Source organism: Mobula birostris, chromosome 29 (assembly GCF_030028105.1).
Source record: "Mobula birostris isolate sMobBir1 chromosome 29, sMobBir1.hap1, whole genome shotgun sequence".
Lineage (NCBI taxonomy): Eukaryota > Metazoa > Chordata > Chondrichthyes > Myliobatiformes > Myliobatidae > Mobula > Mobula birostris.
This window is the reverse complement of record NC_092398.1, coordinates 11,234,486-11,257,590: the sequence shown is the minus strand read 5'-3', so window position 1 is coordinate 11,257,590 and position 23,105 is coordinate 11,234,486. Positions and strand designations below refer to the sequence as shown.

The window sequence follows — 23,105 nt, the reverse complement described above, 5'->3', positions numbered from 1 at the left end:
CTTTCAGAGTATTTTCTGTTCTCACTGAAGTCTAAAGGTGGCACTATTTATCCATGGTGTTATTTGTACAAAGAAAAGGTGGTAGAGATCCCATAGATGTAAAATACTGCAGATGCTGAAATCTGGAACATCAAACAGATATTGGAGGAAGTCAGTGGATCTGTGGATGGACATGGGCAGTCAATGTGCATAATCCAACTTTTGTCTATCCATTTTCCTCCACAGATTTTGCCTGACCCACTGAGTGCCTTCAGTACCTTGTTTGTTGTTAGATTATCTTGACAAGTGTTGGTGTTTATCTTCTTCTTATTGGAAATAAACCTCAAACCAATGTGTTAGCAGTCATAATCACACAACTATTTTGACAACAGATTGGCCATTTTTAGCCTAGGTAATATGTAAAAGTGGAAAAGGCCCAAGCACAGACCTTCATATCAGCTTTCACCTGGGAAAATGACATGCATTTGTACTTGCAAGACCTACTTTTGGGTTAATCTGTGGTGAAGTGTAGAAAACATGGCTGCCAGCTTTCTCCCAGTGAGGTCTGAGAATGAATATCCCCATGATGCACCATCAGCATTAATAAAGCTTTATCACCACAAAGTATTTTTTAAAATATGCATTCTGTTGTTGGAATGATTAAATTCCAAAGCTATGTGTTTCAAACATATGGGAGAACTAATGGGTGTGTTTCTCATATCTGCTCATGACATAGAAGGAGGCTGTTTAGCCCATTCTGTCTGTGCTAGTTCTCAGAGAAATCCTATCAGTTCAATTGCCCAGGCTTAGTGCCTTGTACATTATTCTTTCTCACACAGCCAAGAGTTACCTCCAGTTCTCCTACCACTTACCTACACAGAGAGTATTTTTAGTGATCATTTAACCTACCTTTGGGATGTGGGATGAGGCCCACACAGTTACAAGGAGAACATATGAACTCCACACACAATCTCTCTCTCTCTCTGTCTCCCTCACTCTATTCCTTTCTCACACCCTCATTCCCTCCCTTTCTCACTCTCACTCACTCCCCTCTTCCTCCCTCTCTCCACCCCTCTCTCCCCCCTTTCTCCCCACTCTCTCCCTCTCACTGACTCCCTCTCTCAATCACTCCCTCCCTCCCTCTCACTCTCACTCCCTCTCACTCTCCCTCCCTCTCACTCGCACTCCCTCTCACTCTCCATCCCTCCCTCTCACTCGCACTCCCTCTCACTCTCCATCCCTCCCTCTCACTCACTCTCCCTCCCTCACTCACTCTCCCTCCCTCCCTCTCACTCTTACATTCTCACTTACTCATTCTCTCTCATCCTCATACACTCTGTCTCACACTCTCTCACACACACACACACACACACACACACACACACACACACACACACACACACACACACACACACACACACACGCACACACACACACACACACACCCCGACAGAGTCCAGGATTGAACCTGGTTCATTAGAACAGTACGGCAGCAGCACGACCATTGACTCATTGTACTAACAATCATTCTGTGAATTTTCAGGATGCTGATTCTGCAGAAATGTCCAGTGTGCAGTGGTGCGGCTCACAGATCGTCAGCTCCTCGGGTCAAATCAGGGCTGAAATCCCTACTTCTGAAAGATTCCTAAAAATCTGTTGCAAGTATTTCACAGACAGAAAGGTAAAATCTTTTAATTATAACAACAGAACTAACTTTAAAAAGGTATCCCTCTTTAACATTCTGAAAGTTATAGTCATGTAACAGCCAGAAAATATTCTGCATATTTTACACAAAATGATTTCATCACTGATTCGTATTTATTGAAGTGACAGTATTAGGGCATGGGAGGCTGTCTCCTGGACAGCACTTGTTCCAGAATATGTGCTGGTATAACTTCACCTGCATTATCTTTATTGAAATCACACCTGAGTGCAGGCATATTACTCTAGAAGTGCACAGAGAGTCTTACAGGGAAGTGATAGATGTCGAAAATAAGTCAGAAGAAAATTGACCATTTCACAAGATTGACATTTCTCTGCTATGTGTTATCTTCAGGGCCTATCTTCTAATATCATCTTAGGATCGTTATCTGAGTGAACCTATTAAACAGCAAGGGTGGGACTTGGCTTAAAGGGAATATTTGCATAAAATGATAATTCTGTCTGTAAATTTGAAAAGGATTTTTTTGTTTCAGAAGTATAAATAAACTATTTTAATGGTCAAATGATGTAATAACAAAATAGTTTCACAGCAATCCTAGTACAGAAGAGTGCATGCCATGCTCTCTTCTTGCTGCTGCCATCAGATAGAAGGTACAGGAGCCTCAGGACTCTCACCACTAGGTTCAGGAACAGTTACTACCCTCAACCATCAGGCTCTTGAAGTAAAGGGGATAACTTCACTTGTCCCATTGTTGAAATATTCCAACAACCTATGGACTCACTTTCAAGCACTCTTCATAGCATGTTCTTGATATTTTTGTTTATTTATTTATTTATTAATTATTGTAATTTTTGGTATTTGCAGTGTGCTGTACTTTGCACCCCGGTTGAACTCCCAAATTGGTACAGTCTTTCATTGATTCTATTATGGTTATTATTCTATTATGGTTTTATTGAGTACATCCACAAGAAAATTAATCTCAGGGTTGTATATGATGACATATATATTGGTACGTTGATGATAAATTTACTTTGAACTTTAGTATCAAGCTGTCAAAGATAAATGATTTATATTATAGGCTACAATGTTTTGAATCCCTTAACAAAATACTGTGATACTGGTCAGTAATCTCTCATTGTATTTGCACTGTGTGATCTGTTTGCAGGGTGTTGTAATGGGAATCCTGTATGTCACTCCAAAAAAGATCTTTTTTGACCCATACAAATCCCATCCTCTGATCATTGAAAATGGCTGTGAAGATTACTTCTTTTCCTGCAGCACACAATCAATTATTTCAGCTGAATCTCACAAAGACATCTCGCAAATGAAGCTCTACACATCTTCTCCCTTGTGAGTATAATTTAAAATCACTCATTTGGAACCATTGTGTTTATTTAAAGTTATCTTTGTCCATTCACTTGCAGGACACAAGGACCTTTGGCAGGAACAGCCTTTATTGTGCATCCCTAATTTTCCGTGAATAGGAGTGAGCTGTCTTCCTGAACCACAGACAACTATGTGGTGAAAGCCCTCCCACAGTGTTGTTAAGTACAGGATTGTGGGAGTATGACCCAGCATGACGAAAGAGCAAAGTGTACTATATCCCCAGATCAATTGCTCTAATCTTCCAGGATGTATGAATCATGACTATGTCAAGGAAACTTGGCATCCTCCAGCAATGCATCTTGTGGTCACACTGCGCAGTGGCTGAAACATTCTCACATGGAGCGACCCCTGCCCTTGTATTATCCCACAAGAGTAAGATATCCTCCACAGCAATTAAATTTTTAGGCCTAAATTGGACAATTTAAAATTTACTATGCTGTGGATGTCGATATAGTAGTTGTATAATAGAGTATACTGTGTATATATAGAAACGTAGAAAACATACAGCGCAATACAGGCCCTTCGGCCCACAAAGCTGTGCCAAACATGTCCCTATCTTAGAAAAGGCTTTGCCCATAGCCCTCTATTTTTCTAAGCCATCCAGCAGTCTCTTAAAAGACCCTATCGTTTCTGCCTCCACCAGCACCGCCGGCAGTCCATTCCACACACTCACCACTCTCTGCATAAAAAAACTTACCCCGACATCTCCTCTGTACCTACTTCCAAGCACCTTAAAACTATGCCCTCTCGTGCTAGCCAATTCAGCCCTGGGGAAAAGCCTCTGACTATCCACACGGTCGATGCCTCTCATTATCTTGTACACCTCTATCAAGTCACCTCTCATCCTCTGTCACTCCAAGGAGAAAGGGCCGAGTTCTCTCAACCTATTCTCATAAGGCATGCTCCCCAATACAGGCAACATCCTTGTGAATCTCCTCTGCACCGTATGACTCAAGTAATATGTTGTATATTTAAGTTGAGGTGCATTCTATATTGAGTTGGAGCTTATAGCTAAGCAGGGAAGAATGTACTGTATTACTTCAGTAATATTTGAGTAATATAGTAAATATTGTTTGATAAAGCATTTTTTATTTACATAATTCATAATGGGTTATATGTAAAAAGTATGTGAATGGCATACATCATTATGCCACCACATCGTATGTAGCACCTCACTAAAGAAAAACTACGTAGGCAAATTATCTTGGGCTCCTGTGGTTTTCTTTTGATTTATTTTTGAGTTAAAAGCATAACAGTGGCAACGAGGAAGTTTTAAAACAAACCCGAGACAACTACCTACCTATTGAAGCTCAACATGTTTTTCTTTGGGAGGGAAGAGAGAGAGAGAGACGATAGAGTTTTTTAAAGTGCAGATTTTCCTCTAGTATTTTGTGTGTATTGCTTTGGATTTCCAGCTTCTGCACATTTTCTCTTGAAGGGGAGTCCTTTTCAGCTTACATGGCTGAATTGAAGAAATTTCCCGAGCATTATGAGTTCAGTGTTGGGCTTAATGATGTGCTGAGAGATCGATTCGTTTGTGCAATCTTACAAGAAAGCATTCAAAAACACAAAACCTAAACGAAGCACAACTCACATTTAAAAGAACAGCTGAAATCACTGTATCAATGGAAACAGCAGCCAGAGATGCAATTGAGTTACAGTCAGAAATGAAAGTGAGTGTGAACAAAATCCAGCCTGGCCAAACAATTGTGTTATCGTTGTAGCAGGGGCTCACATATACCAGACCAAAGCTGAATTAAAGGTGAAGCTTGCAGAAAATGCAACAAAGTAAGACATATACAAAAAGCATGTTGGGCAGGCAAAATTAAACGGGCTGCACAGGGAAGAGAAAAAGATAAAAAGTCAAGTTGCAGTTTCAAAATGAGCACTAACTTGCATGTTGTTGATGAAAAATACAATAATGACGAGAGTGACACAGGACAGGGTAGCCTTGAGACTTAAAATATCTCTAACAAGAGATATGCAGAACGGCTTCCACCAGAGCATGAAAGGCAAATTAATTAAAATGGAATTGGACACAGGCTTGGCTGTTTCAGTCATTCCACAAAATGAGTCTGAAGGACATTTCAAAGATACTGAACTGAAGTCTGCAGATATCGAACTAAGAACATATAATGGAGAATAGATAACTCCTGTGGGGATGATATTCAGTGAAATACAACAACCAACAAACCACATTGGGTTTGTATGTGGTAAAAACAGGAGACCCAGCATTGTGGGGCCGCAATTGGCTGAGACAACTACAACTTGGTTGGCGATCCATCCACCATTTGCATGCCACATCTCTCCAATAGGGTGAACTGAAAGCAAATTAAGGAAGGTACACCCAAGCATTACAAAGCCCGCCTGGTTCCTAATACCATCCATGGTAAAGTAGCCAGTGAGCAAGGTCGCATGGAAACTGAGTGGAGCCCATGGACAAGTTTGAGTGGAGCCTGTGGTCCCAGCAGCCAAGAAGGATGTGCTTGTCAGGATCTGTGGTGATTTTAAACTCAGTACTGAAAGTAGATCAATACCCTCTACTGAGATAGAGGTATCTTTGCAAACTTTTCTGGAGGGAAACACTTCAGCAAAGTGACTTAGCTGAGGCTGACCTGCAGATGGAGATGAAAGCAGGGTCCAAAGTGTTGCTCACCATAAGTACTCACAAAGTGCTTTATCGGTATAATAGGCTTATTTTTGGAGTAGCTTCTGCACCTACATTCTGTCAGAGAATTATGGTCTAGGCAGCGCAGGCACTCAGTATTAACTGGATGACATCATTGTTAGCAGTGAGAATGACAAGGAACAACTCCAAAACCTCAGGACTGTGTTGAAAAGAATAGAAGATTATGCGCTCAGAGTATGATGTGACAAGCGTAAAGCCTTTAAGCCAATCATCACTGACTGTGGTCACACCATTGACACACAAGTTTTACACAAATGTGGTGAGAAAACTCGAGCAGTGGCGGATGCCTCAAGGCTAAAGAATGAGTCACAGCTGCTGTCCTTTTTAGGATTTGTCAATTACTATAACAAGTTCCTGCCAGACCTGGCTACTGTGCTCCACCCCTTGAACTCAATACTACAGATCAGGAAGAAATGGCAATGGACAAAGCAGTGTTAGGTAGCTTTCCAAAATACGTGGGAAATGGTGAGGTCAGATTCTGTACTCACACATTATGACTCATATCGTCCAGTGAAGCTTTGCAGTGGTGCCTCACCTTATGGTACAGGTGCAGTCATGTCACATGCTGTGAGTGATGGAAGTGGACGCCACATAGCCTTCACATCGCGTTCCCGTACTGCTGCAGGGAAAAATTATGCATATTGGCATAAAGGCTTTTGAGTCTGGTTTGGGGTGTAAAATGTTTCAACTACTACGTGTATTGGAGAAAGTTACCTTCATTACTGATCATCAACCACTGGTGTCCATTTTTAGTCCATAGAAAGATGTTCCACTAACGACAGCAGCACGAATGCAGAGATGAACTCTGTTTCTTGGAGGATACAAATACAAGATTAAATTCAAGAGGATACCTAATCATGGAAGTGCTGATGGATTGTCCCGTTTACTGTTGGAAAAGGAAATACCTGAAAAATTCTCAAAAGAGGACACTCCTCTTGACATATTCTCCCTAATGCAAATCAAATGTCTCCCTGTTAGGGCAGAGATGATCCAAAGGGAAACCAGAAAAGACCTACACTGTCTCAGGTCTACAGGCAACCCAAAATTGCTGGAATGTGCAGCTGAAATTCTAGTTCCCCCATTTTTACCAGTGCTGGAATGAACTTGCCTTTGACGGGGGTTGCTGTATGTAGGAATTAGGAATTGTTGTATCATCCAAGCTGAAGTCTAAAGTGTTGGAGGACCTACATGCCAGTCATCCAGGTGTGGTCAAAATGTAAGTGTTGGCTCAAAGCTTTGTCTGCTGGCTTGGGATAGATCAGCAGATCGCGCAGCCCGCCACACACTACTCAGGATGCCAGCACATCCAGAAGATGACAAGAGCAGTGCCCCTCCATCCCTGGGAATGGCCTGCATTGCCCTAGCAGAGGATTCATGTGGGTTTTGCTAGGCCGTTCATGGGCACAACTTTCCTGATAGTTGTGGATGGAGTTACAAAGTGGCCAGAAATGTTCCAAATAGCCTCCACTATAGCCTCTCACAGTAGTGAAGTGTTGGGAAGCCTTTTATTAAGGACTGGTATTCTAGAACAGCGGTCCCCAACCACCGGGCCATGGACCGGTACCGGGCCGCAAGGAAATTATATGAGTCAGCTGCACCTTTCCTCATTCCCTGTCACGCACTGTTGAACCTGAACATAGGGTTGCCAACTGTCCCATATTAGCCGGGACATCCCATATATTGGGCTAAATTGGTTTGTCCCATACGGGACTGCCCTTGTCCTGTATTTCCCCTGCTAAGGTACAGTGTTCCTATGAAACCTTTCGTGCCGAAATGGCGTGAAGCGAAGAAGCAATTACTATTAATTCATATGGGAAAAATTTTTGAGCGTTTCCATACCCAAAAAATAACCTAGCAAATAACACAAAAAACCTAAAATAACACTAACATATAGTAAAAGCAGGAATAATATGATAAATACACAGCCTATATAAAGTAGAAATATATGTATAGTATAGTCGGGAAGATTAAGCGAAAACCGATTTATGGGAAAAAATTGGCACGTACACGCATGCGCACATCATGCATGCACGGACAGGTGCCCGCACAAGGCTTCATGGTCATAGTAGTCTTTCCTGGGGTAAACACAAATGTCCTGGGATTTAACTGCTACTTTTGTCCCTTATTTGGGAGTGAGAAAGTTGGCAACACTAACTGTAAAAGACATGTTGAGGTGAGTTTAACCCTATTTGAACACCCCCCCCCCCCCCGGGGTCGGCCAGTCCGCAAGAATATTGTCAATATTAAACTGGTCCACGGTGCAAAAAAGGTTGGGGACCCCTGTTCTAGAACACTGAGTCACTATCAATGGACCACAGTTGGTTGCAGAACAGTTTCAGTCATTCCTAAATGTGAATGGAATAAAGCGTATTATACCTGGCCCATACCACCCAGCTACAAATAACTTGACAGAAAGGTTTGTCCAGCGTCTGAAGAACACACTGCGAGCAATTTCAGAAGAACACAGTACACTGACACTGAAGCGGAAGCTGACCAAGTTCCTCTTTGCATATTGCAGTGCAACCCACTCGACAGCCAACAACCCGCCAGCTGTGCTGTTCCGGGCTCACGCTAGGATCTCCTCAAACCCAATCTCAGAAACAGTCTGCAGGACAAACAGCTGAGACAAATTGAGGGCTCCTCAAACAAGGAGGTTTGATGTTTCATTCCTGAATGGTCAGTCCTTGTCTGGGACTACAGAGCTGATCAAAAGCGGGTACTCGGAAAGATTAACGACAGAACTGGACCACTCTCCTACACAGTGGAGACTGAGCCTGATAGAGATGACATATCGATCAGTGGAGGAGAGCAGAGTCAATTGTTAGAGAAGAAATGTGTCCAGAGCTGTCAAAATTACTTTCTGCAGACCTCCTACAGCCATCACAGAGAGCCTGTGAACATCCAAATTAATGTTTTTCACTGGGATAGCTGTACTGTATGTATGGAGCTGAGGACATACCAGGAAGTGAGCAGTGCTTGCCGTTAATTTTGGATTGCTCTGGTAACGATTCAGCACAATGCTCCTGGGGTTTATTGGGCAGTCACCTGCTGCTGCTGCTGCTTCTGCTCCTGACAGGTTTCCCAAGCATTTGTAAACAGTCCGCAGCCTTTGAAATCTAATCAGTGATAAAATCCCAGATATAGTGGTTGTCTGTCATTTCCGGCAATGACAGGAAACCTATGTGGGAGAATTTTTAAAGTGAAGAAGCCATTGCACTGGAGCAGTTCTTCTCTCTCGACCTCAGAACTCTGCTCCAGCGGTATGAAGAAGCATCACAAACTAGGGTCTTCCTTGGTTGCAGTGGATGACCATGGCGTCTTCTGTGCCTTGTTGTGCCTTTTTGTTCTCCACGGAGCGTTGCAAAACTGCCTTTCTGGCCGTTGGATCTCACTGTAGATCTCACCCACCCAGTCCACCAGAGCTGACTTCACGTGATGGGACAGGCATGTCCCTGTCTCACCGGGGTGTGAGGCCGCCGGCTACACTCACTGGTTTAGCCTGCCCGTCGAAGCTGTGTACCGAGGTGTGGCTGCATGCAAACAGCTACTTGGAGCCACAGGTGACGACTGAGTGGTGGGGACCAAAGGTGAGTGAGCTGCCCCAGAATGGACACGACAAACCCCTTCACCAGAGGTGCTACCCCTCCCTGGACACCCTAATCTGAAGTATATAGCCTCCATATCTGACAATTACCACTCTGTCTCAGCATACAAGGTTTCTTGCGCAACCTTAAAACAAAATACAGCCAGAGTAAACTCAGAGTTGTGGTTCTTAGTATTTAGAATAGGTAAGGAATAGAATTTAAATTCATTCTAATGTATATTCATTGACCATTTTATTATTAGGTAACCTGTACATTTTGCTTATGCAAATATCTAATCAGCCAATCACGTGGCAGCAACTCAATGCATAAATATGGGATTTTCATGCACGGCGGTCTCTAGAGTTTACAGAGAATGATGCAAAAACCAAAACAAAAAAAATTCCAGTGAGCGGTAGTTCTGAGAGTGAAAATGCCTTGTTAATGAGAGGTCAAAGGAGAATGGCCAGACTGGTTCAAGCTGACAGAAAGGCGACAGTAACTCAAATAACCATGCTTTCCAACAGTGGTGTGCAGAAAAGCATCTCTGAATGCACATCACATCAAATCTTGAAGTAGATGGGCTACAGCAGCAGAAGACCACACTGGGCTCCACTCCTGTACCTAATTATGTGGCCAGTGAGTGTACTTGGTAGTCTCTGACTTAACTGTTAAACTCCACATTAAATAACTTCACTCTGCTTTGCCTGAATGGACATAAAGGTTCTTTATTTTAGACAGAGAGTGGTAAATCTGAGGAATTCGGTGCCGCAGGTGACTGTGGAGGCCAAGTTATTGGGTGTATTTAATGCAGAGGTTGATAGTTTCTTGATTAGTCAGGGCATGAAGGGATATGGGGAGAAGGCAGGAGATTGGGACTGAGGGGGAAAATGAATCAGCCATGACCAAATGGTAGAGCAGACTCAATTGGCCAAATGGCATAATTTTGCTCCTATGTCTTATGGTCTTTTTCTGTCTCTCTTATAGAAGAAAAGTTCCTATCCAAAGTAAAGTACAACAGACAGGAAGAGAAGCTGCAAACTCCAGCCAAAAGAAAAAACCTTATATCCTTACAGCAGCTCAGATCAAAGGCAAATCATGGCGTGCAGGAATCAAAGAAACTGATTTATTTTCCACCGACCAACAATCTAAAACTTTGACAAAATTTTCTGGCATCCCCTACTCCTGTCTAGATTCTGTTTGTCAGGTTAATATGAAATCGTGCAATGAGATGACGGAATTGCAGAAGAATGTAATGTGCCTGGACCTGAAAGAAAATGACAAAGCTGAGAATGAAGGTACAGTTCTCTTCACAAACAAAGGAAAATACAGAGGGAAAACTTCTATATCGGGGAACAAACGATGCGATTATTCTGAAAAGGTTACAAGAGAACGATTATTGGAACAAGAGGCAAATCCTGGCAACAACCAGTATTTATCCCAGATATTGACAGAGGAGCAGTTGTGTAAGCAAAATAAGGGAGAGATGCTCTGTGATCCACTCAACAATACAGATGATAAAACTGCATCATTCTGCGAGATAAATCTATCAGATCAAGGGTGTAAATATCTGTGGTCTATGGTGGAGACAGCAGGAGAGAAAAGGCTTTATACTGAAATGTCAAGCTTGAAGCCCGAAGAAGCTTGTTCTACCATAGACAAAGCCAAAGATGATTCATGTGGATTCTGTAATAAACAAGGTGTTAAATCAAATGATACATTACCCACATTGACAAGCAAACCTGGATTCCAACAAGGTAGGTGATAATAGCTACTGTTTTGGCAGTTTTTAACACCACCTTCATTTTTCCATCTTTGTATTTTTCTCCCATATTTGTTTACTTGTACTTACTACCCATTACACCACTGGCATTTAGGGCAGCAACGAAGGTCCTCCATCTTTGGTGATGTTCAGGGCTTCCTTCAGCATGTCAGTAGCTCGGTTTTTACCACTGTTAGTCATGCAAGTCCCGGGTGGAGACTCAGGAATACCGTCACACTCAGATGTAGAAGGATTCTTCATTGCTGTTTCCATAACGATTGTGTTTTATCAGTCAGGGTTGTTAGCCTTGATTGAACTCCTGAACCTGGAGAACTGGTGGACCACTCTTAGTCTGGCCTCAACCCTTTGACCTGTTGGTATGCCGGGAGAGGTATGTGTGACCCGACCAAGAGCCAGAGCACAAGGCCCTGGCTCCAGCCAACATAGCTCTCCCGGCTCATTAAGCCTCCAAATCACATCAAGGATGTGGTCCTCTTGGAGGTGTTTACTTGTGGAATCAATCCATTCCAAAAACTTCTAAGCTGAGAGAAGGCCGTAACTTAGCTCTCAGTTTTTTCTCCCAAACGCTGTTCACAGACTCTAGGAATTGAGGTCTAATGATAAATGAATTTATTACTGTCACGGGTACTGTTAATTAGTTAAACATGTCACCCCTTTAGGCCACTGACAGCAGCTCGCCAGAGTCTTCTGTCCTAGGCCAGTCTGGTGGTGCTCCTGGATGATAGAAGGTTGATTGGTCCTGGATTTTTATGGGTTAGCAGCTGTCAGCATCCATCTTCGAGGCAAAGATCCTTCCTGTCCTAGGAATGAGCTCCTTAGAGCATCTGTTGGCATTTCTGTGCATTTTAATGGAATGGGGTTGCTAGCCCCGCATCCAACCTGCTCCCGTCGCAGCCGGGCATGGGACTGTCCATGGCAGAGCAACATGACCTGAGGTACAGTGAAAATTGTGTTTTGCAATCCATCCATAAGGATCATTTCATCGAAATAATCCATTGAGGTGGAGGTGCTACAAGGGAAAACAATAATAGAATGCAGAATACCGTGGAGAACAGTCTAACTGGCTTTATCACTGTCTGCTATGGTGGGGGAGGTGGGTACAGCAACTGCACAGGATCGGAATAAGCTGCAGAAGGTTGAGAACTCAGTCAGTTCCATCATGGGCACCAGCCTCCATAGTATCCAGGACATCTTCAAGGAGTGATGCCTCAAAAAGGCAGCATCCATCATTAAGGATCCACATCACCCAGGAAATGCCCTGTTCTCATTGCTGCCATCAGAGAGGGAGAATAGGAGCCTGAAGGCACACATTCAATGAATTAGGAATAGCTTCTTGCCCTCTGCCATCAGATTTCTGAATGGACATTGAACCCATGAACACTACCTCACTACTTTTTTATTTGCCTTTCTGCACTACTTAATTAATTTGACTTCTTTTAATAAATATATATAATATCCATGTATGTGTATACATATATATGTGTGTGTATGTGTGTATATATATATATATATATACACACACTATAATTTACAGTTTTTATTATGTATTGCAATGTACTGCTGCTGCATAACAACAAATTTTAATTTGTTGGTGGTATTAATTCAGATTCTGCCTCTCATAAAGTGTTACAGTTTCAGGGATGCGCATAGAGGTTATAACTTCCTTATTGGCAGAAGACATCTGGCCCCAGATCAGGACTTGGTTACCAGCAGGCCAGTACAGTAGTGTAGTGGTTAGTGTAGCACCTTACAGTGCCGGTGATCCGGGTTCAATGCACGCCGCTGTATTTAAAGAGTTTGTACATTCTCTCCATGACTGTGTGGGTTTCCTCTGGGTGCCCTGGTTTCCTCCTGCTTTCCAAAGAGGATTATTGTGGGCATGCTATGATGGCACCGGAAGCATGGCGACACTTGCATTCGGCCCCCAACACATCCTCACACTGTTGGTCGTTGACACAAAACTGTATGTTTTGATGTTTCGATGTACATGTGACAAATAAAGCTAATTTTATTTCTTAACCTACAGTTAAATACCTGCGATAGCTGACAAAATGGTAAGTTCTCCCTTAACAGAAGGATGCTATGTCACTTTTTTGGTTTTTACCAATTCCAAACAACTTTTTGTGTGTGTGTGTGTGTGTGTGTGTGTGTGTGTGTGTGTGTGTGTGTGTGGTAATTTTCTCCTACCCCGCAAAGTGTCAGGACAATCAGATTGGCTCTGGCCACAAAGAACTGCTGTAACTCAGCTGCTCCCATAAGCGTGAGAGGTAGGTGTGGACATCACCACTCTGTCACTCGATTCCATGTGAACTCGTACTCTCCGGGATTCCGCACCATTATGCTGAGGAGGCCACCTCTCTGATCCTACACCAGTCGTGTCCCTCATAGGCTTGTAGACCCAGTCCATTTCAGTGAGGTTTATAACAGTGACAAGGTAGCATAGCTGTTAGTGTAACACTACCACAGTGCCGGTGACATGAATTCAATTTTTTAGTTGCTATTATATGTGATTTTGATCGGGGCGGGCTGGCTCTGTGGCCTGCAGTCAACAAATGGCACAGCACTAAATTGATTTTTATACTTTATGCTTTACTGTGGCCAAACAATTGGTACTAGAACGTACAATCATCACAGCGATATTTGATTCTGCGCTTCACACTCCCTGGATTACAAATATTAAATATTATAAATATAAAAAATAGTTAAAATTAATAAATATTAAAAATTTAAATTATAAATCATAAATAGAAAATAGAAAAATGGGAAGTAAGGTAGTGCAAAAAAACTGAGAGGCAGGTCTGGATATTTGGAGGGTACGGCCCAGATCCGGGTCAGGATCCGTTCAGTAGTCTTATCACAGTTGGAAAGAAGCTGTTCCCAAATCTGGCCGTATGAGTCTTCAAGCTCCTGAGCCTTCTCCCGGAGGGAAGAGGGATGAAAAGTGTGTTGGCTGGGTGGGTCGTGTCCTTGATTATCCTGGCAGCACTGCTCCGACAGCATGCGGTGTAAAGTGAGTCCACGGACAGAAGATTGGTTTGTGTGATGTGCTGCGCCGTGTTCACGATCTTCTGCAGCTTCTTTCGGTCTTGGACAGGACAACTTCCATACCAGGTTGTGATGCACCCTAGAAGAATGCTGAACATTCCTAGACTGTTTCGATAACTCTGTGGTTTGATGTTTTATATTCTGTGTTTTTCGCTCATTTGTCTACCTTTTGCACAATTTAGGTCGTAAGACACAGGAGCAGAATTAGGCCATTCAGCCCTTCGAGTCTGCTCTGCCATTCCAGCAAGGCTGATCCCGGATCCCACTCAACCCCATACACCCGCCTTCTCACCATATCCTTTGATGCCCTGACTAATCGGGAAGCTATCAACTTCCGCCTTAAATATACCCATGGACTTGGCCTCCACCACAGTCTGTGGCAGAGCATTCCACAGATTCACTGCTCTCTGGCTAAAAAAAATCCTCCTTACCTCTGTTCTAAAAGATCACCCCTCAATTTTGAGGCTGTGCCCCTTAGTTCTGGATACTCCCACCATTGGAAACATCCTCTCCATGTCCACCCTGTCTAGTCCTCTCAACATTTGGTAGGTTTCCATGAGATCCACCTGCATTCTTCTAAAATCCAGTGAGGACAGGCCCAAAGCTGTTAAATGCTCCTTATCTGTTAATCCCTTCATTCCCGGAATCATCCTTGTGAACCTCCTCTGGACTCTCTCCATTTGTTCTTTTTTTTTGCATGCTGTGTGTTTGATGTTCTCTTTGACCTGGTTCCATGGTGTTTCTTTGTTTGGTGGCTCTCGGTAGGGAAGATAAATCTCAGGGTTGTATACTGCATTAATACTTTGATAATAAATGTACTTTGAACTTCAATTCCGCCACTATATCTAAGGAGTTTATACGTTCTCCCCATACGTGGGTGTCCTCCGGGTGAACCGGTTTGGCCTCCCATGGTCCAAAGGTGCACTGATTGGTAGGTTAATTAGTTACATGGGTGTAATTGAGCAGTGTGGGCTCGTTGGGGTGGAAAGGCCTGTTACTGTGTCGTGATGTATCTCTGAATAAAAAAATAAAAACCTCAATTAGTGGGAAAGGTTAATTTTTATTTTACTCATTTTATTTTAATATTTATCCCCTCAGTGGGCAACGGACAAAAGGAACTCAAAGTAGTATTTTTAGTAACACACACAAATGCTGGAGGAACTCAGCAGGTCAGGCAGCATCTATGAAGATGAATAAACAGTTGATGTTTTGGGCTGAGGCCCTTCCTCAGGACTGGAAAGGAAAGGGGAAGACACCAGAATGAAAACGTGGGTGGAGGGGAAGGTCGCTAGGTGAAGCCAGGTAGGTGGGAAAGGTAAAGGTCTGGAGAAGAAGGAATCTGATAGGAGAGAAGAGTGGACCATCAGAGAAAGGGGAGGAGGAGGGATACCAGGGAGCGGTAATAGGCAGGTGAGAAGAGATAAGAGGCCAGACTGGGGAATAGAAGAAGAGGGGAGAGAGAGGGAATTTTTTTTTTAACTGGAAGGAGAACTTGATATTCGTGCCTTCAAGTTGGAGGCTACCCAGATAGAACATAAGGTGTTGTTAGTGGCAGCCTTCTCTTGAAAGTCTGGAACGTGAGAATCTGGGAGGGAAGGATACAATGAGCAGAAGTAGCTTGGAGTAATTAATTTTTGCTCAGAGGCTTACCAAGTTTCTTACCTACCAGGTGAAGTCACCTAGAACTTACTGAGATAAAGAAGCTAGTGTGGTCTCCCTTCATTATCAGAAAGTTGGAAGAAACAGCCATTGAAGAACCTGTTGCTCCTCCATCTCATCGATGGCATTAAGACTTCAGTTATTACTTAAAAAGGAAAAATCAGTATGACTTTAAGTGTGCAGCATTATGCCAGTTGGAAAATTAAGTTTGAGTTACCATAAAACTATAAGATATAGGAGCAGAATCAGGTCATTTGTCCATTGAATCTGCTCCGCCATTTCATCATGGCTGATCCATTTCCTTCTCAGCCCCAATCTCCTGTCTTCTCCCCGTAACTCTTCATGCCCTGACTAACCAAGAATCTATCAACCTCTGCCTTAAATATACCCAGTGACTTGGCCTCCACAGTTGCTTGTGGCAATGAATTCCACATATTCGCCTCTCTCTCTTTGGCCATCCATCCCACAGGATGATGATGGTTCCTTACAGTCAGTTAGTGGGGTGGTACCCCACTCCTCAGAAAGGAACAGCGTGTGCGTGAGTGGATTCTAGGTGAGTAGTGAGTTGCACAGGTCCAGACCCGCCCTCTCGACATCCTCTCCCCGATCCAGCAGGATGGTGGGGTCCAAGACGGCTGGGGGAAGTTCTGTTGCAGTGAATGGCCAGACCAAGCTTCGATGCAAGGGATGCCCTTTCCGTGCGTCATGGCACGTGTTTGCTAGATGGCCGTTGGCCCTACGAGAGGGTTCATCCACCCTTTGACAGGTCTTGTTTTTTGTCCTGCAGGGTGTCTAGCCACCCTCCTCACCAGGCAAGCCTGGTGGGGGAGCCAGTTTAGTCGCCGACCACCCGACCATGCGACAGGTAGTACTGGGTTACATGGTACCAGCAGCACTCAGACGAGTGGCCTGACAGATTCACCACCCTCTGGCTAAAGAAATTCCTCCTCATCTCCGTTCTAAAAGGATATGCCTCTATCTGTGCCCTCTGGTCCTAAGCAGCCTCACCATAGGAAACATCCTCTCCACATCCACTCTACTGAGTCCTTTCAATATTCTTTAGGTTTCATTGTGATCCTGAGATCAATATTTTCCAAGAACCCACAGATTAACAGCTGGAAAATAGGTTGTGCCTGTCCATCATTGAGATGGTAGCCAAATTGCTGTCTGTGTCATACGTAAATTTCTGTTATTCTGTTTTGCTTTATTTCATTGTCCCTTCCCATATGAAATATTCCACCTTTTGCTAGTTCACTCTGTTCATTCATTACGTACCGTGTCGTGTGACATGGGCGATCCTGTTCTTTCCATGACTGTGATTGCTCTTGGCATATTTTCTGCAGAAGTGGTTTGCCATTGCCTTCTTCTGGACGTTGTCTTTACAAGATGGGCAACCCCAACTATTATCAATACTCTTCAGAGATTGTCTGCCTGGCATCAGTGGTTGAATAACCAGGACTTGTGATAAGCACCAGCTGCTTATACGAACATCCACCAGCTGCTCCCATGGTTTCACAAGACTCTGATCGGTGGGGTGGGGTATGCAGGTGCTACACCTTGCTAAAGGGTGACCTGGAGGCTAACAGAGAGAAGACGTGCATTAAACTTCCTTTGGAAGAGACGCATCTCCACCCAGCCACCTTTCTAGTTAAGCAGCCTCCTTGCTCAAATGGTGAAACCACATAAATCTCCATTTGCCCACAAAAACCACTATCACCGCGCATGGTTCCATTCATATTTTCCAGCTAGAGTCTTTGGTGACATAGCACTGGATGTAACTGGCTTCAGCTTGGAGCAAGAACCAGGGGAGATTTTGCTAACTCAGGGGCATGTATCCAGTTATTGTGACTGTATGACTGTGCTCAGCTGCAATCAGCTAACTCAGCACGGACCAAAGATCAAAACAGGACCTTCCCATTCTTCTATCCGTGAAACCAGTTTGATCTGACATTGGCGACTTATCAGGAGCAGGAATGAAAGAAACAACATTGATATCTAACCTACCAAAATTTCAGTGGTTCGGATAACACAGTTACTGCAGGAGATTGCTGCATTCTAAAGTTTCTGTTCCAATCCACTGTTTTATAATCAGTCAAAACACTTAATCAGTAACTATGGGCATAGGAATACACAAAGAAAAAATTCTTAAAGACTTTATCTCGAATAATAATTCTAAATGCTAACAGTAGGGGACTGTGCACAATTCTGATTTGATGGATACAGATGTGAGAGCACGGAGAAACATCTGGAAAACTTCTGAAATGCCTGCTTCACTACCACTGCTACTGTGTGGTAACCGGAATCTCCGGAGCAGAAGGCCCCGAAATCCTCAGCCTTGCGTGTTTCAGTGGCCGGGGCAAGGTCAAAAGCGCTCGGCAGAGGATGGCGCTCGGGAGGCTGTATCAGGGAGGCTGGTTGGAAGCTCAAAGTTTTCGGATGGATGGACTCAGTGTCGGCTGTGGTCGGCTGCTTCCAAGGTACCGGCAAGTTGACGTTGCCTGGAGGTTTATGGCAGGGAGTTTCTCCCTTTTGCCGCCTGCTATCGGGGACTCGGGAGTCGATCGACTCAAGGACTTTTGAGACTTTATTTACCGTGCCCATGGTTTGTTCTTCATCAAATTATCGTATTGCTTTGCACTGCTGTAACTATATGTTATAATTATGTGGTTCTGTCAGTGTTAGTCTTTGGTTTGTCCTGTTTTCTGTGATATCACTCTGGAGAAACATTGTATAATTTATTAATGCATGTATGCATTTCTAAATGACAATAAAAAGAGGACTGAGTGTTCTCATAATCTAGAAGTGTATCAATAGCACTCACTTGCAACGGAATTTCTAGTCAGAGTATCTTCCAATGGATTAGTTAAACAGCAAGAACTATTTGACATTAGTACACACTTTTACAATGGAGCATAGCAGTTCACATAATGCCTTAAAGTACCAGCGACCTGGGTTCAATTCCTGTGACTGCTGTCAGGAGTTTGTATGTTCTCCCCCATGACCGCGTGGGTTTCCTCTGGGTGCTCTGATTTCCTCCCACAGTTCAAGGACGTACCAGTTGGTCGGTTAATTGGTCATTGTAAATAGTCCCATGATTAAGGTAGTGTTAAATCGGGGGATTGCTGGGTGGCGCGGTTTGAAGGGGCAGTTTACTCCATGCTATATCTCATTAAATAAAAACAAACATTGCAAAGTGTTAACATTTTTCTGAAAATAGAAATGATATTTTGGGTATTTCTTTTTGCTTTTCGATAGTAAACACAGTTTATTAAGTACAAGACCGGCAGCCAGTAGTGCTGAATCATTTTTCGAGTGATGCAAGTTTGAATCCTACCATGGGAAATGGAAAATTCTAAATTAAATTTAATTCATTAAGTATATCTGAAATTAAATTTAGCAACAACTGGATTGCCACAGTAATCTGGTTTCTGGGAAGGATATCTGTCATCCTTATGTGTTCTGTCCTGTATGTGACTCCAGACCCAATGAGCAGATTGACTCTTAACTACCTCATCTATTCATGGCCAATTAGAGTTGAACATGAAATGCAAACACATTCAGTGATGTCCACGTTCTGTGAACCAACAAACAAAACCTCATAGATTGAATCAAGAATTCTGTAATTTGTAACAGCTTACCCTGATCTGCTGTATAGTAAATTCCCATTCTCGCACTAATGGTGAATTAAAGGTGAAGCTATTCTTGTTTCTCAGTTCCTTCATGTCTGCCACATCTGTTCCCAGGATGTGACTTTCCTTTCAAGGACATCAGAGAGCTCCTCCTTTTTCAAAGAATAGGGTTTTCCTTCCTCCACTATTGATGCTGCCCTCACCTGCATCTCCTCCATTTTGCAAACATCCGCGCTCACCCCTTCTTCCACCATCTTAACAGTGACAGAGTTCCTCTTGTCTTTACCTACTAGCCCATGAGCTTCCACAACCAACGCGTCATTCTCCACAACCTTGGCCCTCTCCAAATTGCTCCTACCACCAAATATATCTTTACCTTCCAACCACCATCCCCCCAGCTTTCTGCAGGGATGGCTGCCTCCGTGTTTCCCTTGCCCATTTGTCCCTCCTGACACTTATCCTTGCAAGTGGCCAGAGGGCTAGACCTGCTCATTCACCTCCTCCCTCACCTCCATTCAGGTCCCCAAACAGTTCTTCCAGGTGAGGCAACACTTCCCCTGCAAATCTGCTGGGCTCGTCTACTGTGTCTGGTGCTCCGGATGTGACCTCCTCTACATTGGTGAGACCCGTCATAAATTGGGGGACTGAGTTGAGCGCCTTCGTTCCATCTGCCAAAAGTGAAACTTCACGGTGGCCAAACATTTGAATTCCGATTCCATTCCCGTTCTGACATGTCGGTCCATGGGCTCCTCTTGTGCCAGAATGAGGTCACCCTCAGGGTGGAGGAACACTTCATATTCTGTCTGGGTAGCTTCCAACCTGATGGCATGATTATCAATTTCTCCCTCCGGTAAAAAAAAACCCTCTCTCTCCCCTCTCCTATTCCCCACTCTGGCCTCTTACCTCTTCTCACCTGTCTATCACCTCCCCCTGTGTCTCCTCCTCCTTTCCTGTCTCCTATGGGCCACTCTCCCTTCCAATCAGATTCCTTCCTCTCCAGCCCCTGACCTTTCACACCCACCTGGCTTCACCTATCACCTTCTAGCTATGCTCCTTCCCCTCTCCCCACCTTTTTATTCTGGCATCTTCCCCCCCCCCCACCCCCCACCCTTCCTTTCCGGTCCTGGAGAAGAGTCTCGTCTCAAAATGTTGACTGTTTATTCATTTGCATAGATGCTGCCTGATCTGCTGACTTCCTCCAGCATTATGTGTGTGTGTGTGTGTGTGTGTTAATGGTTAATGGTGACGGTGCCAGCCTCAGTCAGGAGAATGAATCAGGCACCAATCACTGAAGTCTTCTCTCTACTCAAGCTCCCTGATGTATCAGTGACTGCTGACAGGATGTAATCCATAGGTTCACCCAAATCAGATTTTGTTCATCGAATAGCCAATATTCTAGTCCCATTTTCTTTTAGTCCACGGTCTTAAATTAAGACATCTACAGTAGTTCTTTGGTATTTTCTGCAGCTTTGTAATAGTGACGTCAGTGAGTCATAATGTTACACAACAGATAAATGCAAGCTAACAGCATCTTCCCCACCTTACTGCATTGTTCAATACAGATTAACAATCTCATTTAAACCCATCAATAGAATACAGCCCTGAATCACAATAAATGTACTCAACTAAGGACAACTTAATCCATCATCAAGAGATGGTTTTAATTTTTGAATTTTACATTTATAGTCTTTCATTGATTTTATTTCTGTTTCATCTCGCGTTGCATGATGGTATTGGGTTTGCTGACTACAAAGTTCTACACTCAAGTGAAGACTTTAAGCCCTATCAGATATAAATAGCCATGAATACTCTCACTAAAGGAAGATAATATGTAACTACCCAATTGTCAAAGACTACTTTACTTCCCTGTTTATTCTCCATGGTGAGTTTAGCTGCCAAAAATTTGAGCAGTGGGTCCCCTCTCCCTACCAAGGAAAAGATACTTCCAGCTATCAAAGTAGGTTAATATACAGTTCACTTATTTTCAATGATACTCATTTAAGTCAAAATAACATTCGTAAAACACTTTTAAAGCTTGGAGGACTTCTCTATCATAAACATTTTCAGATCACAAACCATTTTTAAAACACAAACCATTTCCTAAAACACAAAGCACAAAGTATTCCTAAAACACAAAATCATAAATGATTTCTTAAACTCAAAGGATAAAGGATTTCCAAAACACAGGTACCATTCTTATAAACTAAAACGACATACCAAAGATACAGACAATAAGTTGTCCATTACAGAAACCAAAGCTGGAGGAGAGGATTCTAGTTCATTTCATGTTTCTTTCACGTTTCTTCTTGGTGTTCCTTACCCCATTCCTAATAAGCCTAAACTGCTCTCTACGTTTGTATCCTTTTTCTCCCACTTGCATGACTTCACATGCATATGGTATTTCCTCAGTGATCCTTTTAACACAAACAGTCTAAAAGCATCTTTTGGAGAAGAAGACCTTAGTTTAATGCTCACAGTTCACAATTAATGCTGTAAATGCTGTGAAACACATAACAGCACATTCCTTGAGCACAAAAAAACCTTTCAAACTATAAGTACATCAGTTATTAATGTGCTAAATTATAGTATCCATCTGCTCTGCAAGCTTCCTTGAACTAAGCAACTTAAGAGTCAGTTTGTCTGTTTGAAAGACCCCCAAGTTAAACAACCTATTGTCTAATACTCTGTCCTTGAACAGTAATAAAGCAAGTGTCATGACTAGCATCTGCTTTCTCTCAGACAGAGTGTCTGCAAAATACAGGGCTTGTTTTCAAAGCTGTTCTATAGAGAGTGTTTTTATAACTTCAAGCTGATTACTGGTTTCTATTTACATTTTAAGAACCGAAGACTGATTTCCATTTTATGACCAAAAACTAAACAAGCTGTTAGCTGGAAGTTTAATTACATCTGTTTTTGATCTTAACAAGTAGTAGCTGCTATTTAGTAAGGAAGCTGTGCAAACATGAGACAGAAGTGTATCACAGCTGTAACTGTAATCCTAAATTGTTCCTGATGCTTTGATTCCAGTGGACTAGAGTTCATGAACTCACTTTTTTAAATGACTGATTTAACTTCTCTTAAATTGGTTTATTATTGTCACATGTACCAAGGTACAGAGAAAAACTTGTTTTGCATGCCATCTGTACAGCTCATTTCATTACAACAGTGCATTGAGAAGACAATAACAAAATGCCGAATAAAATGTTTAATTAATTTATTTATTTATTCGTCTATTTATTTGTTTACTTGCTTATTTATTTATCAATTTATTTATTCATTTATTTATTGAGATACAGTGAGGAATAGGCCCTTCCAGCCCTTCAAGCCACAACACCCAACAATCCCCCAATTTAACTCTAGCCTAATCACAGGACAATGTACAATGACCAATTAACCGACCAACTGGTGCATTGTTGGATTGTGGGAGGAAACTGGAGCACCCCAAAGAAACCCCCACAGTCACAGGGAGGACATACAAACTCCTTACAGGCAGCGGTGAGAAATAAACCTGTGTTTCCTGTACTGTAAAGTGCCGTGCTAACCACTATACTACCGTGCCAACCCATAGAAAGAGTACAGTGCAGCTGGACAATATGGCCTTAACTTGGTAGACTATGGGGTCAAGAGTCTATCTCATTGTACTAGGGGACCATTCAGTAATCTTATTGTAGAGGAATAGAAGCTGCTCTTG

At 42.9% G+C, this 23,105-nt stretch overlaps 1 protein-coding gene across 4 annotated transcripts in view; it reads left to right on the top strand.

Moving 5' to 3' along the window:
- Positions 1 to 23,105, top strand: part of LOC140190126 (nuclear receptor coactivator 7) — a 108,947-nt gene that overhangs the window by 31,382 nt on the left and 54,460 nt on the right. For all 4 annotated transcript variants that reach the window (XM_072246625.1, XM_072246626.1, XM_072246628.1 and 1 more), the window contains 3 exons: positions 1,523 to 1,660; positions 2,808 to 2,992; positions 10,286 to 11,055. In XM_072246625.1, the coding sequence (XP_072102726.1) occupies positions 1,523 to 1,660; positions 2,808 to 2,992; positions 10,286 to 11,055 (1,093 nt within the window). The remainder of the gene's footprint in view (positions 1 to 1,522; positions 1,661 to 2,807; positions 2,993 to 10,285; positions 11,056 to 23,105) is intronic.